The 13,018-nt window shown below is 43.1% G+C and overlaps 1 protein-coding gene across 1 annotated transcript in view; it reads right to left on the bottom strand.

Moving 5' to 3' along the window:
* nr5a2 (nuclear receptor subfamily 5, group A, member 2) overlaps positions 1 to 12,265 on the bottom strand; it is a gene marked incomplete at both ends in the record, with an annotated part of 110,854 nt that extends 98,589 nt beyond the window's left edge. Inside the window, 3 exons of the mRNA XM_083647504.1 lie at positions 3,730 to 3,871; positions 9,098 to 9,213; positions 12,184 to 12,265. Of these exons, the coding sequence (XP_083503630.1) occupies positions 3,730 to 3,871; positions 9,098 to 9,213; positions 12,184 to 12,265 (340 nt within the window). The remainder of the gene's footprint in view (positions 1 to 3,729; positions 3,872 to 9,097; positions 9,214 to 12,183) is intronic.
* Between the last annotated feature and the right edge of the window lie 753 nt (positions 12,266 to 13,018).

The following is a 13,018-nucleotide window of genomic DNA, read 5'->3' as shown; positions in this document are numbered from 1 at the left end:
ATACATTAAAAGTTGCGAGCCTCACTCACAGCATCACAGTAGCGTATATGTGCCGCCGCCCGCCTTCCAGACGACGTGTGTGAGGAGATATTACAGCAGCTCAGTCAAGCGTTTGATGCAAGGCAAATTCTACTCAGCATGGAGGGAAATCAGACCAGTGGGAGCCGTTCAGATATGGCACGCTTCATCAGCTTTAGTGAATGAAGTGCTAATGGTTTAAACCTTAGCGGGATGTGATTTTTTCCCTCTCTCTCAATGAGTCAACACTGGCTAAGCTGCTACACTGCATACCAAGAGGCAAGGCTTTCTACAGCACAGTAGCATACGTGCTAGCTCTGTGCGCACGCGCGTGTGTGTGTATGGTTACAAGTGTTTGAGTCCAGGCCCCATCGTCTGTGTGTGTTTGTGTCTACGCCCTTTTTTTCCCTTCCAAACTGTATGACTCATTCAGACTGCCCCCGACGATGAGTGGAAACGATAAACGCCAGTGTGTCGCTTACACAAGTTTTTTTTATAGACACAAATTTTACAGCTTAGCAAAATATAATTTTACGGTAAACAGCATGAGCAGGAAAAGGACTTGTCAAATTAGACTGTAACTATCCTACTGCTAATGTGATTAGAGGGTAGTTACTGTGAAATACACCCAGGCATTTATTTACATGCTTTTATCCAGAGTGACTCAAAACGAGTGTTTGGCAATTTTTCTTGATTTCAAACCCGTGACCTTTTGATGATGTGGCGGTCTCTCGGTCTCACTATCCCAGCAGATGCAACAACAGGAAAGAGGGATTTTTATTTTAGAAAGCCTATCTTGAACGCTACACATCGGGTCAGAGGTGCGTCATTTATTACGTACGGCAAATGTTCAAATTCTTTTCCTTCGTCATGCAAAAGATTGGCATCGTCAAGCAATCACTCACACACACACACACGCAGCGCGCGCGCGCGCGCGCACACGCAAGCACGCACTCGCACGCACACGCACACGCACGCACACGCACACGCACACGCACACGCACACACACACACACACACACACACACACACACACACACACACAGATACATTGAATAACACCAGGAAGGCAAAACAAACGGAGAAAAAAAGCGGTTTGGGTCAACATTAAGAATGTTCACTCCGCATTTTTTTTCTGTCTTATCCAGAATCCACATGTTGCTGCAAGCTGCTGTGTAACAGAATGAAATGTTACAAACCTCCATTTTCCACACTTTTAACCACTATTGCGCACATATTATTATTATTATTATTTTCTTTTTTTCACAAATCAGATGACAGCTTCTCGCTCTGGCCTGTGGCCCTCTAACACTGTTTTGGGCCGCTTATGAATATATGCATGTGTTTACCAGGGAGTGTGTGTGTGTGTGTGTGTGTGTGTGTGTGTGTGTGTGTGTGTAGAGAGTGTGGGGGGGGGGCAGCGGTCTGTATGGGAGGTCTTCACAGGTTGTGGCAGGAGTGGCATGCCGGAGCCTCTGGCCCCTGACAGAGCGCTGCAGGGCCCCCCTGCCCCCGAGCTGAGAGCTACCGCCAGCAAAACAAATCAAGCCCCCCCCTCTCACACACACACACACACACACACACACACACACAGACGCCGCCCCATCAGCTAGAAAATGACAGGCCCGGACAATCTGCCCAGCGGCCATTCACAATTAAGAACAGTTAATTACAGCGCGCCTGGCAGGTACAGGGAGAAGCCTCGGGAAAGATCTTAGCTGCGTTACTTTCCTCCCAGGGTCTTTGTTCTTTCAGACTTTGTATTATAATACTGTAATACTGTATGTGATGATTCCACTTCTCCATCCTAATATTGTATATTATATACTGTAATACTGTATGTGATGGTTCTAGGGACACGTGGACGTTTAATGATGATAAATTACACATAAGTCAACGTCTTTGTTCCAAATTGAGATTGCAACCATTTGAATAACATACCACCTCCTCCTATTAAAAGACTGGTAGCACAAAATAAAAGGAATTGTGGTTTTGGTACTGTAACTTAAGTCCTTGGTTTACACTTTTACATCCTCTATATTTCAGAACTATTGAACAGTGAACTTTGTGGTTTTGTCTTTGTTTCTTTTTTTAAGGAAATACAGCATTTTGCAATAGTCAACTTGTGTGGAAAAACAGTTGATTGCAAAAGTAGTTGTTTTTTTGGAAGGTTGGAAGAATGTGAGCTGCCCTGCTGCCCTGTCACTTGTGGATAGCCGTGTTTGAACAAGCTTCTGAGCCGGGTTCAAATTCAACAAAGAGGCCTCGAAGCACCGGCCAAAAGTATCATCGTTACCGCGCTCGCCTGCCGCCAACTTGAACATTCTATCTATTAAACTGTCTGGCAAATTTAAGTGCACAGCAGCCACCAGCCAACCCACCCCATCTCAAACACCAATAAGCAGCAGTGCTTTTCAACACGTCGGTGCGAAATGAAGGCTTTCACTCCAAAACCTTCTATATATACATTTAGGAGAACAGATGTTTCCTTTCTTACCAATGTTCATTGTTCATAAACTCAGATAATTGCATCTTCTGAAATGTTTTACATTCAAGTCCAGCAATCATGTTGTCAGAGGAGACTTCCACCTTCTTCAGCTGGTGGATATCTCACTTTGGAATCAAACTCTGATGCAAATTGATCATGGGAGAATATTTTCCTTCTGACAAGGGCAAAGTTTCCAAAGAAGAATTGCACTGTGATTAGCTGTGTTCCATTGTGAGTCAATGGAACAAGATAGCATCTGTTTTAAAACAATGAAAATGATCACATTTTGAAAAATCCTCGGTGGAAGTCCAGAAGCTGTCAACCTCCAGCACCAACTGCTCTGAGGATCCACCATTGCCGTCTCTCAGTATCAACAGTCACAATCTTGAAAACTATCATACAGAATCAAATAATTCTACCTGGATTTGTTGTCAGCAGATGTATAAAAATGTATGATTACATTTACAATGAGTGACTATGGAGTCCCAGAATAGCCAAAATTGGTGTTAAACCATGCATGAAATCCTATAGAGGTATGTGCATTAAAAATGTGAAAATATTCTTCCAAAGTGAAATGGAATGACTGCACTGATAATTTAACTGTGAATGTAGTTAGCTAGAGAACGAATGCAGGGACGTCTTCTCTGCTGCTCTGTCAAATTAAATTCCCGCTCAGGAAAACCCTTGAGGTTAGACAGACCGTCCCATTACCGGATGGTCACAGGTTAAATCCCAGCCACAGCCAATTCATGTCCAGCCCTACAGTACGTCCTTTCTGAATGTCCATGCAAGACACTGAACTCCCAGTACCAGCTAACTCTAAATTTAAAGTCTCCATATCATAACATATACAGTATTTAACAAAAAGTGCAACAAATTTACAAAATCTCCATTTTCTCATATTTTCAAATGATACCATTACTTACGTTTTTACTTGTACCCATCTTTAATGCAACTTCACAACTTTCAAAGTAACACAAAACCAATTTTCTTTCTCCTATCGTTGACACTATCGTTGTGTCAATGGAATTTAATAATTTTGAATAATCCAAAATGTATGACAGCTCAAATCGCAATCTCAATCTCAAACCTTAAAAGCATTTTTGAACTTTTGGACACTTCTCAACAGTCCCGCCCCAACATTCTGTCCCAACAGAAACACCATCAAAACATCTTGCTCACTCTCAGCTAAACACGTTAAAAGTGTCAAAGTGTGCGTGTACCTTCTAGCTTCATGCCGACGGTGAGGCACTTCTGGAAGCGGCAGTAGGGGCAGCGCTTCCTCTGGGTCTTGTCTATCTGGCAGCTCTGGTTCTCTATACACGTGTAGCGCTTGTTGTTCTGCACGGTGCGCTTGAAGAAACCCTGTGGAGAAAAACCAATTAAGACGTCAACCCGCTTGACCCCCGCAATGCACTGCTAATTGGCCCGTTCACACTCCCCCACTGACGGAGAGGGACAGGCCTAATGGACACACGCATGCACACGCACGCACGCACACACGCACGCACGCACGCACGCACGCACGCACGCACGCACGCACGCACACACACACACACACACACACACACACACACACACACACACACACACACACACACACACACACACACACACACACACACAGTTTTAAGCAGTGGATGAATATTTGTTAAAAACAAAACAAAAAATTCAGTGGTTCTAGAAAGTTACATATTTATCGCCATGATAAAAAAATATTTCTATTTCTATATTTTCTTTTTTCAAGCTGCCATCAATTGACTTCTGTTTTGACTGGAATGGAAATAGCCTACCAAATGTTTCTCCCTTTTCCTATACCCACTTTCTGTGCTAAATAGTAATGTTATATTTCAGGAAAATAGTTATAATTATGTTTACCTTATGTCTAATTTTCATTTCACTTTGACCGAAAAGGCAAAACATTCCCTCTCTAGCTGGTTACTCAGAGGTAGTGACTTTACAGCATTATAAACTACTTTATAATCCAAACAGGGATTTCAAAGGGTCTAAAATGTAATTTGAGTCCTGTCAAAATTACTCTGCCATTCACTATTTCCCCCGTTCACCTAAAGACTCCAGAATTTACTTGGAACGCATCTTTTCAACTTCCCACTTAATTATTGAAAAATATGAGCACAGGAGTCCAAAAAATCCAATAAATTATATCCATAATTCACAGTTCCGGGATTACAGAGATTCATACCTGCGATGTGGAATTAATTATTGGCAGCAGCGGTGAAAATCAAACGGGGGGAAAGATGTATGTAATGAAAGATGGATGTAAAAGACATATTCTAGATCCATAACCAAGGAGGAGAATCCTTAAACCTGCTCTGTTAAAATAAGAAAAAATTAAATAAACTGGTGCTGTCAATATCTCACCAAACACAGAGTTAATTGAAAAATCTGCATTGGCTGACCCATGTCAAAAAAATAAAAACATAAAAAATAAATGAATAAAAATAGAAGTGCACTCGGGTTTGCACTATCGACTTCTCGGTGGTGAAGCGTCCGTGCTCCAGAGAAAACTTTCTCTCCAATTTTCGGCTCATGCTATAAATAAGAAGCAAACTGCAGCATTGCATGGGCAGCGATATACTAACATGCATCAAAACCACACAACAAGTCTAGAGATTACTGTAAGTGAGTAACATGCCACTGGAAAGCTCACCTTTGACCTTTAGGGCAAACCCAGAGAAGTGTACAGGTCTACAGTACACTGTTACTTCAACAAAAGGAGTTCCTGCGAGCAACATTTCCTATACTTCTGGTGGCATTTCAAAAAGCAAGGCAAATAAGAGCCAAAATGGTCATGAAATCCCTGCTCAACTGTTGCTCACATTGAGAAAGTGTATATGCTGCCGGCCTGCGGCTGCAAGACTTCCACACAAACCCATATCCCAGTTGAATTTGACAAATTTTCTGGTTAACTGGGTATTCCTGACTGTACACAGAGAGACTCTGCACACACAACACATCATCTAACAAGTAAGAAGAATCCAGTGCTTTGTAACCCTGGCCAGTAAATTGAATACAGAAACAGAAAAGTATATTTTACACCACCATGTATCCCCTTCAATCACATCTCTCTCCCATAGCTCCTCTACGTGCTTTATGTCAGCTCTCTTATTTTGAAGCAAACAGATCCTTAGTTTCTACCTCTCTCATCAGCTCTTACTTACTTATTTAATTTCCTTGCACTTCCCTATCTTAAATATATTACACTCTGGCCCTTCACCTGCTTGCTATTGGTTGCATGTAATCTGATTATTCTATATTGCACTCTGTGTGTATCCCTCTGGAGAAGGGTGTCGGCTAAAAAACTCAAATGCAAATCTTTAAAGAAGCCTAAAAGCATGTTTCTATGAGCATCGAGGCTGCTTGAGCAGTGAGGCAGTTTGAGCGGTGAGGCTGTTTGAGCGGTGAGGCTGTTTGAGCAGTGAGGCTGTTTGAATGGTGAGGCTGTTTGAGCGGTGAGGCTGTTTGAGCGGTGAGGCTGTTTGAGCGGTGAGGCTGTTTGAGCGGTGAGGCTGTTTGAGCGGTGAGGCTGTTTGAGCGGTGAGGCTGTTTGAGTGATGAGGCTGTTTGAGCGGTGAGGCTGTTTGAGCGGTGAGGCTGTTTGAGTGGTGAGGCTGTTTGAGCGGTGAGGCTGGTTGAGCGGTGAGGCTGTTTGAGCATCGAGGCTGTTTGAGCATCGAGGCTGTTTGAGCAGTGAGGCTGTTTGAGCGGTGAGGCTGTTTGAGCGGTGAGGCTGTTTGAGCAGTGAGGCTGTTTGAGAGGTGAGGCTGTTTGAGCATCGAGGCTGTTTGAGCAGTGAGGCTGTTTGAGCGGTGAGACTGTTTGAGCATCGAGGCTGTTTGAGCATCGAGGCTGTTTGAGCGGTGAGGCTGTTTGAGCGGTGAGGCTGTATGAGCATCGAGGCTGTTTGAGCATCGAGGCTGTTTGAGCGGTGAGGCTGTTTGAGCAGTGAGGCTGTTTGAGCATCGAGGCTGTTTGAGCGGTGAGGCTGTTTGAGCATCGAGGCTGTTTGAGCGGTGAGGCTGTTTGAGCATCGAGGCTGTTTGAGCGGTGAGGCTGTTTGAGCATCGAGGCTGTTTGAGCGGTGAGGCTGTTTGAGCGGTGGTGGCCGCAGCTTGTTGTTGTTATTCTAACAGGTATATATGATGTGGTGCCATGTTTACTTTCAGCGGACAGGAGTGTAACATGAACTAACACTGTTTGTCTGTGTGGGCGGGTGTGTGTGTGCGGGCGGGTGTGTGCGTGTATGTGTGTGTGTATGTGTGTGTGTGTGTGTGCGTGCACGTGTGTGTGTGTGTGCGCGCGTGTGCGTACCTCCATATGACTTTGCTTGGACGTTGAGCTCTGATACCTCACACACTCCAAAACCAGCCTGTACTCCTCCTTATAGTCTAAAACTGCCAACCCAAAACCGCCATGGCTCCAATCTGAGCCTGATAACAAAGAAATCCCATTCACAACTGTGTTGAGAGGTGTGTGTGTGTGTGTGTGTGTGTGTGTGTGCGTGTGCGTGCGTGCGTGCGTGTGTGTGTGTGTCTGTGCATGTGTGTGTTTGTGCTCGCGCGCACGTGAGGGGGAGGTCAAAGGGGTCGGAGGGTCCCATGCAGTCTCAGTCCACATCCTACTGTAAATAAAGGAGGATTCCGACTAAAAAGTCGCTGCACGGGAGACCATCCATATGAAACTGACTGATCGCACAAAACAAAAAGAAAGTGAGAAATTATTGTATTTAAAAAAAAGTCCCTATTGACAAAATGATTAAAGGCTTTTTGAAGGCCAATTCATAATGAAGCTGCCGATATCTTATAATTTAACCATTCTCATGCCAAAAAATTACAAGCATTCACTGTCTTTCCCCAAATTGTATTCCTGGCAGGCTGGAAACAGCATTTATACAGATCGAGTGGCACCAAAACCCTGATGAAATGCTTTGAGGTGGTTAGCAGCTCCTTCAAAGAAAATACAGTAATGCAAATGACATTTCGTTGCAGATTTTAGCATCTGTTTTTTCATGTAGCTGTGGTGAGTGAGGAGGAGCCTCCACTGTATCAGAGGTGGACGGCACTGCTATCTCATATTTACAGTGATGAAACCTCAGTATCGGCCTGATACATCCGCACCCGAAATATCGGTCTATAATGATCACACTGAATGGATCGGCAGGATTTTAGAGATATTTAGTGATAAGCTTCAGCTAATTATGATTATTAGTACTTTTCGGTGGATATGAAGCCCTTTGGAATAGACCTAGCATCTCAACCAAATTGGTAAATGTGTTAGTGGATGGACCCTCTCCAGCCTGTCGAGGCAGAAAGCAGCGGAGATGCCACTGACGTTTGCCTTGAAGCAAGTGCTTAGCATCTCAAGGTCATAATATGGGATCAAATCTATAACATCTGCTTTGAATAATGACCACATAGGCAAGAAATGTGCGGCACGGCGTCAATAATGTGAGCTGCAATTTTACTCTGAATAGTGTTTACACAGAGACATTTGTCTTAGCTTAATTTTGTGCTGACAGCTTTACTGCGGCAAAAAAAAGAAAGGAGAGCCAGGATCATGCCTATTATAGCTTAATACTGAGGAGAACAGTGGGAATAGGAAGCAAAGGACAAATGAGTTGTTGATAGAGCTGAAAATAAAGTATGCTAACCTATGGCAACACTGCAAGTATATAGTGGGCTAGTACTTAACGGAACGGTATAACATACTAACTAAAACTGCATTATTGTGTTTTCTGCCTCCTACTCTCATATTTTGCAAAAAAAACTTTTTGCATGTCTCCTTTACTATATTTCCCTCTTATTTCTCTTTCCAGCACTACGGATATCGTCCTCACAAAATCATCACAGGAAAGGGTTTGTTAGATCAACTGTCAGGGTGATATCTGCCCCTTGACCTGCTCTCTGTTGGTTTCCTGTGATGTTAAAAAATGTTAAATGCACTAGCAATACTTCTCCATATGGAAAAATGTGGTTGAATGAGGCTGTCATCGAGAAATGAATATTACCAAGAGTCCCTAACAAAGACAAACCACGCTAATCCTATATAGCCTAATACATTTTACAATTATACTTTGCAATTATCACAGCAAAACTGAGTCTATTCAAGCAGCAATTTACTGGTATAGTGATATTAGAAATGCCATCAAGTATGAGGTCACTATACTGTAAATTCTGAATGACACACACACACACACACACACACACACACACACACACACACACACACACAGACTTACAGACTTACAGACACACGCTTGAAGTCACTATAGAAATAGGATATTAAGATACCGGGAATAAGGTCACAAATACACTATAGGATATTATAGGACATTAAAAAATACCATCAAGTAGGCTACCCTAAGGTCACTTTAAACTCACTATTGAATATCACAGAAACACTTTAGGTCACTACTATTATTGACTTTAAGCCACTATAGCCAGGAATATTATAAGAATAAAAAAAAACATGCCATAAAGTAACATGAGGTAGCCATAACCTCACTATCGATGCACTTTGAGCCAGTAATATTATAAGACAGTTATAGAGATTTTCCATTAGGAAACCAACCTTGCAGCTCTCGCAGGTGAGCAGTCCATAGTGGTATCCAGAAACCTTGTCTCCACACACGGGACACATCTCGTCCAAGTCCTCGTCATAGGAGTAGTCCATCATTTTAAACTGTGCTGCGGAGGGGACATGCACACACACACAATTCTCTTTCAATGACGAGCCATCTCTCTTCCAAAAAGCCCACTTCCATCCATCAAACTGGGGGAACGAACCCTGCACGCAACGACTTTTTCCCCTTCCTTTTTGAGGTATGGAGGTCTAATTTTGTGTAGAGGAAGACGTTAATAGTGGATTTTGGAATGGGTTGAAAGCACGCAACCGTTTATTTCTCTTTGCAGACATGGGCGCAGGAGGAAAAAAGAGACAACGCATGAAAGAAAGTGAGCCTCATAAATATGCATGCGTCTAAGTCGTGAAATTGCTTGGGGGAAATGGAGAGATATTAGAGTTAAGGATTGGAGGAGTAAATGTTACCGCCCACAGACAGATGAAGACACAGACAGAGCAGCCCTTATCTCTGCAGGCGAGGAAAAAAACAACCCGGGAAGGAGAAATTCAGTTCACATTATTTTTTCCTCCTCCAACAGTCACCTACAGCCATAGTTTAGCCTACTCAATATGTCGTTTAATTTTGTTGCAAAAGCAAAGGCAACATTTCCATAACTTGGCTGAGCTGCAAAAATATCAATAGTGGTAGGCTATTGAGTCTACAGTTTTTCTTAAAATATTAAATATTCTGCCATCAAGGTTTCAATAATTGTCTGATCAAAGACAGAAGTCGGATAAATCTAAGGAATGACGCGTGGCGTGGGTCAAAGTTTGTATTGCAAAGTAGTGAAATTATTTAATCTCCTATTGAGGCCTATTTTTTCAACTTAATAAAAATAAGATTTTGAGTCTCAATACTAAACGACTTGGATATGTTTCGCGGTGCATTCGTTTCAGCCCCCTTCGCCTTGCGTATAAATAGCTTCATCGATAAGGCTTTCTATGACAGCGTTAAGCAAACACCCCAGCTGACATTTACAATGGTTACAAAAGCATTTATGGTGGCAATCATAAAAAGCAGTGGGGATCAAACAGGAGGATCGCAGTGGAAGTGGCTGTAAAAGTGGAAATATTTTCGTCAACTCGACGCCTTCCAAGGCCTCGACAAATATGAATCCTTAACTTAACATTCATTTGTCTGCAATTTTAATCAGAGATATATATTTTTTTGTTTCTTAATGGGTTGCTCTGCTTTCCGCGCTGCATATTCCAGCTGATCAGAAGCAACAAGTTCCTCCGAGCGCAGCTGCAGCAAAACTCAATTTCTCAACTTTCTTCTGCTTTTCGTGCGTAAAAGGCGCATTTAAGATTCTGATGATGCGCGTTTGTTACGCTTTTACGCACATTTTAATAACGAAAATAAACATGATCGAGGATTTTAGTGTGAATGACCTCCAGCCGAGCGGGTCATCGTATGAGGTAGAACACCCCAACACGGAAAAAAAAATTATGCCTATATTTTAGTCTACAGAAAAACGTAAATGTGCTTCCCCTCTTAATATCTCGTCCAACTCGCAAACCATACATTTCACAAAGTATTAGATCAACCGAAAAAGGTGCGTGTCTATTCTGCAAATAAAAAGTATGTTGATTTTATAGGTTGAGTCTCCACTGCGTCCTGTATGCCTGTGTGAACAGAGAGGCACCTGCTTTCTCTGGTGGAGCTCCACGGCCACTTGCTTGTGCAATCCCACAGAAAAGCCCTCCAGCATCTTAAAGCCGCTGCTAATTCCAGCAGAAAGCCCCCTCCCGTCAGCCAGAGCTACCTTGTTTCTGCCGTGCGTAAAAGCAGATAACGGACTGAGGCAGGCCACTCCTGTGAGCAAGTGTTATCAACCTCTCTCTATAAACCAAGTCAGGGCTAATTGATTGACCGGTTATATTGCCGTGGAATGACATGGAGGAAATTAAGTGCCACATGTCAGTTGGAGAGAACCAAAATCAATCCAAAAATGCTTCTTCAGCTTCACCTTACAACAGAAGATCAAAATGAAATGTTTTAATGCATCAGATAATTATTATTAAAATGTTCTCAATATCCCCGAAAAGTATTGTAATCCAACAAGTTTTTGGATTCAATCAATCAAATCTGCGCATTTCCCCTTTTGAATTCTTCTAATTTACACCCAAGAAAACAAATAAAGAATTAAAACGTTTGTGACCATGGTGTGGCAAAAAAACAATAAAATATAAAGTGTGGCCTATTTTAAATTTGTTCTATTTCACTATAGGCTATGCATTGATTTTGAAATGCATAAAAAAAATGGGGGGGGGGGGCGCAAACTCAATACCTGATTGAAAAATAAAAATGTAGCTACTAAAGAATTATCCATCACAAAGAACCAATTAGTCTAAAAGTCATACATTGTGAATGCGTGGACAAAAGTCGATTTGATGCCAAATTAAAATAAAACAGAATGTTTTAAGTTTTAGTTTTATTTCATTATTTTATTACATATTTTAGGGAAATTGCAACACAACCTAAAACTCTTTGCACACAGACAAAAATCGAAAGTCAGTTGTGAGCTGAAGCGGAGTGAAACAGTTCATTATGCTATAAAGTTAATGCAAAGCTCCTCTGCCCTGTTTGCCGGTTTTTACGCACGACGCGTCCGCGCACTTCCAGCATGGGGTTTGCATGTGTGTGTGTGTGTGTGTACTGTATGTGTGGGATCACTGACTAAAACTGTTACCAGTAGCTTATAATGGGGAGTAAAGATCTAAAACAAAATCAAAATCAATAGAAATGTATTTGGAGACCATATTTTTAGGAAATCATCCCGCGAAGCACACATGACCAACGATTAGACTGAACTAATGTGTTGAATATAAAATTATATTAAACACATCCACCAAATAATAATATCTTCACCAGTCATTGCCTCACTTTGTCCCCTAGATACGCAGTCTATATAAGCGGTTTTAAAAGTTTATGTTGGCACAGATAGCCTATTAAACGCAGGGAGCTGAAGACTTGCAGCCATACCTCGCTAACTGCCCGTTGGCTACTGGTAGAAATTAACGAGGTTTCTTACCTTGCATGTTTCTTGGCATGTGCCCCTGTTCCCCATGCGATCGAGCGAGTCCCAGGGATTCACTATCGACTGTGGGAAGCATGACAGCTCAGCCGGCCTGAGCTGGACACTCCAGGCGGGACACCTGGACAGCAGGCCGGGGGACACCAGAGACAGACGCACCGCGAAATGTCCAAATGTCTCTCTGTGTCTCTGTGTCCTCCGAGTAGCGGACCGCACCGGGTAAAAATCTCGATTCAAACCGAACACGCTGCCTCCAGACAGGGCTACATAGCCGGTGGGTCTCTGTTGTGAAGCAACATCATAAAGTAATTTCTTCCTAATTGCTTTTGCGCAAAAACTAAAAGAACAGCGCACGGGTTAACCCTCAGTTAAAGATCTGACAGCTCACTTTCGCTTTCGTAAAAGGAGAAAGACAAATCTGCACGGACAGCGGTACGTCTCCTTTTGGTTTCCCCGAAGTCTTTCCCAACAAAGTGGGTCAGTCAGCGGAACTTTCTTTGAAGCTGTAGCCGCCGAGGACACGCCGCCTCTCCTGTGCGTAAAGTGGGACTCGTGGTGTGTGTAGCTCGGACAGGACGGTGTGAGATGTGGAGACCTCTCCTCTCCTCTCCTCCGCCTCCTCGCTGCTTTGTTTACCCCGCTCGCTCCAATCAGGGACGCATGCGGTCGTCTGACATCACCCCTCCCCGGGCCAATCAGGCGCGCAGCCCGGGACGCATCGCCTCAAACCAGCTCTCCAAAATCTCAGCTGTTTAATCCCGTTAATGACGGACTTTAAGAAGCCGTGCAGAACAAGGAGATCAACAGCGAAGAGGTGATGCAACTGTGGCGC

This window comes from Poromitra crassiceps, assembly GCF_964638095.1.
Source record: "Poromitra crassiceps genome assembly, chromosome: 12".
Classification (NCBI taxonomy): domain Eukaryota; kingdom Metazoa; phylum Chordata; class Actinopteri; order Beryciformes; family Melamphaidae; genus Poromitra; species Poromitra crassiceps.
Note: the sequence above shows the minus strand (reverse complement) of the source record. Positions and strands in the feature narration are given on the sequence as shown.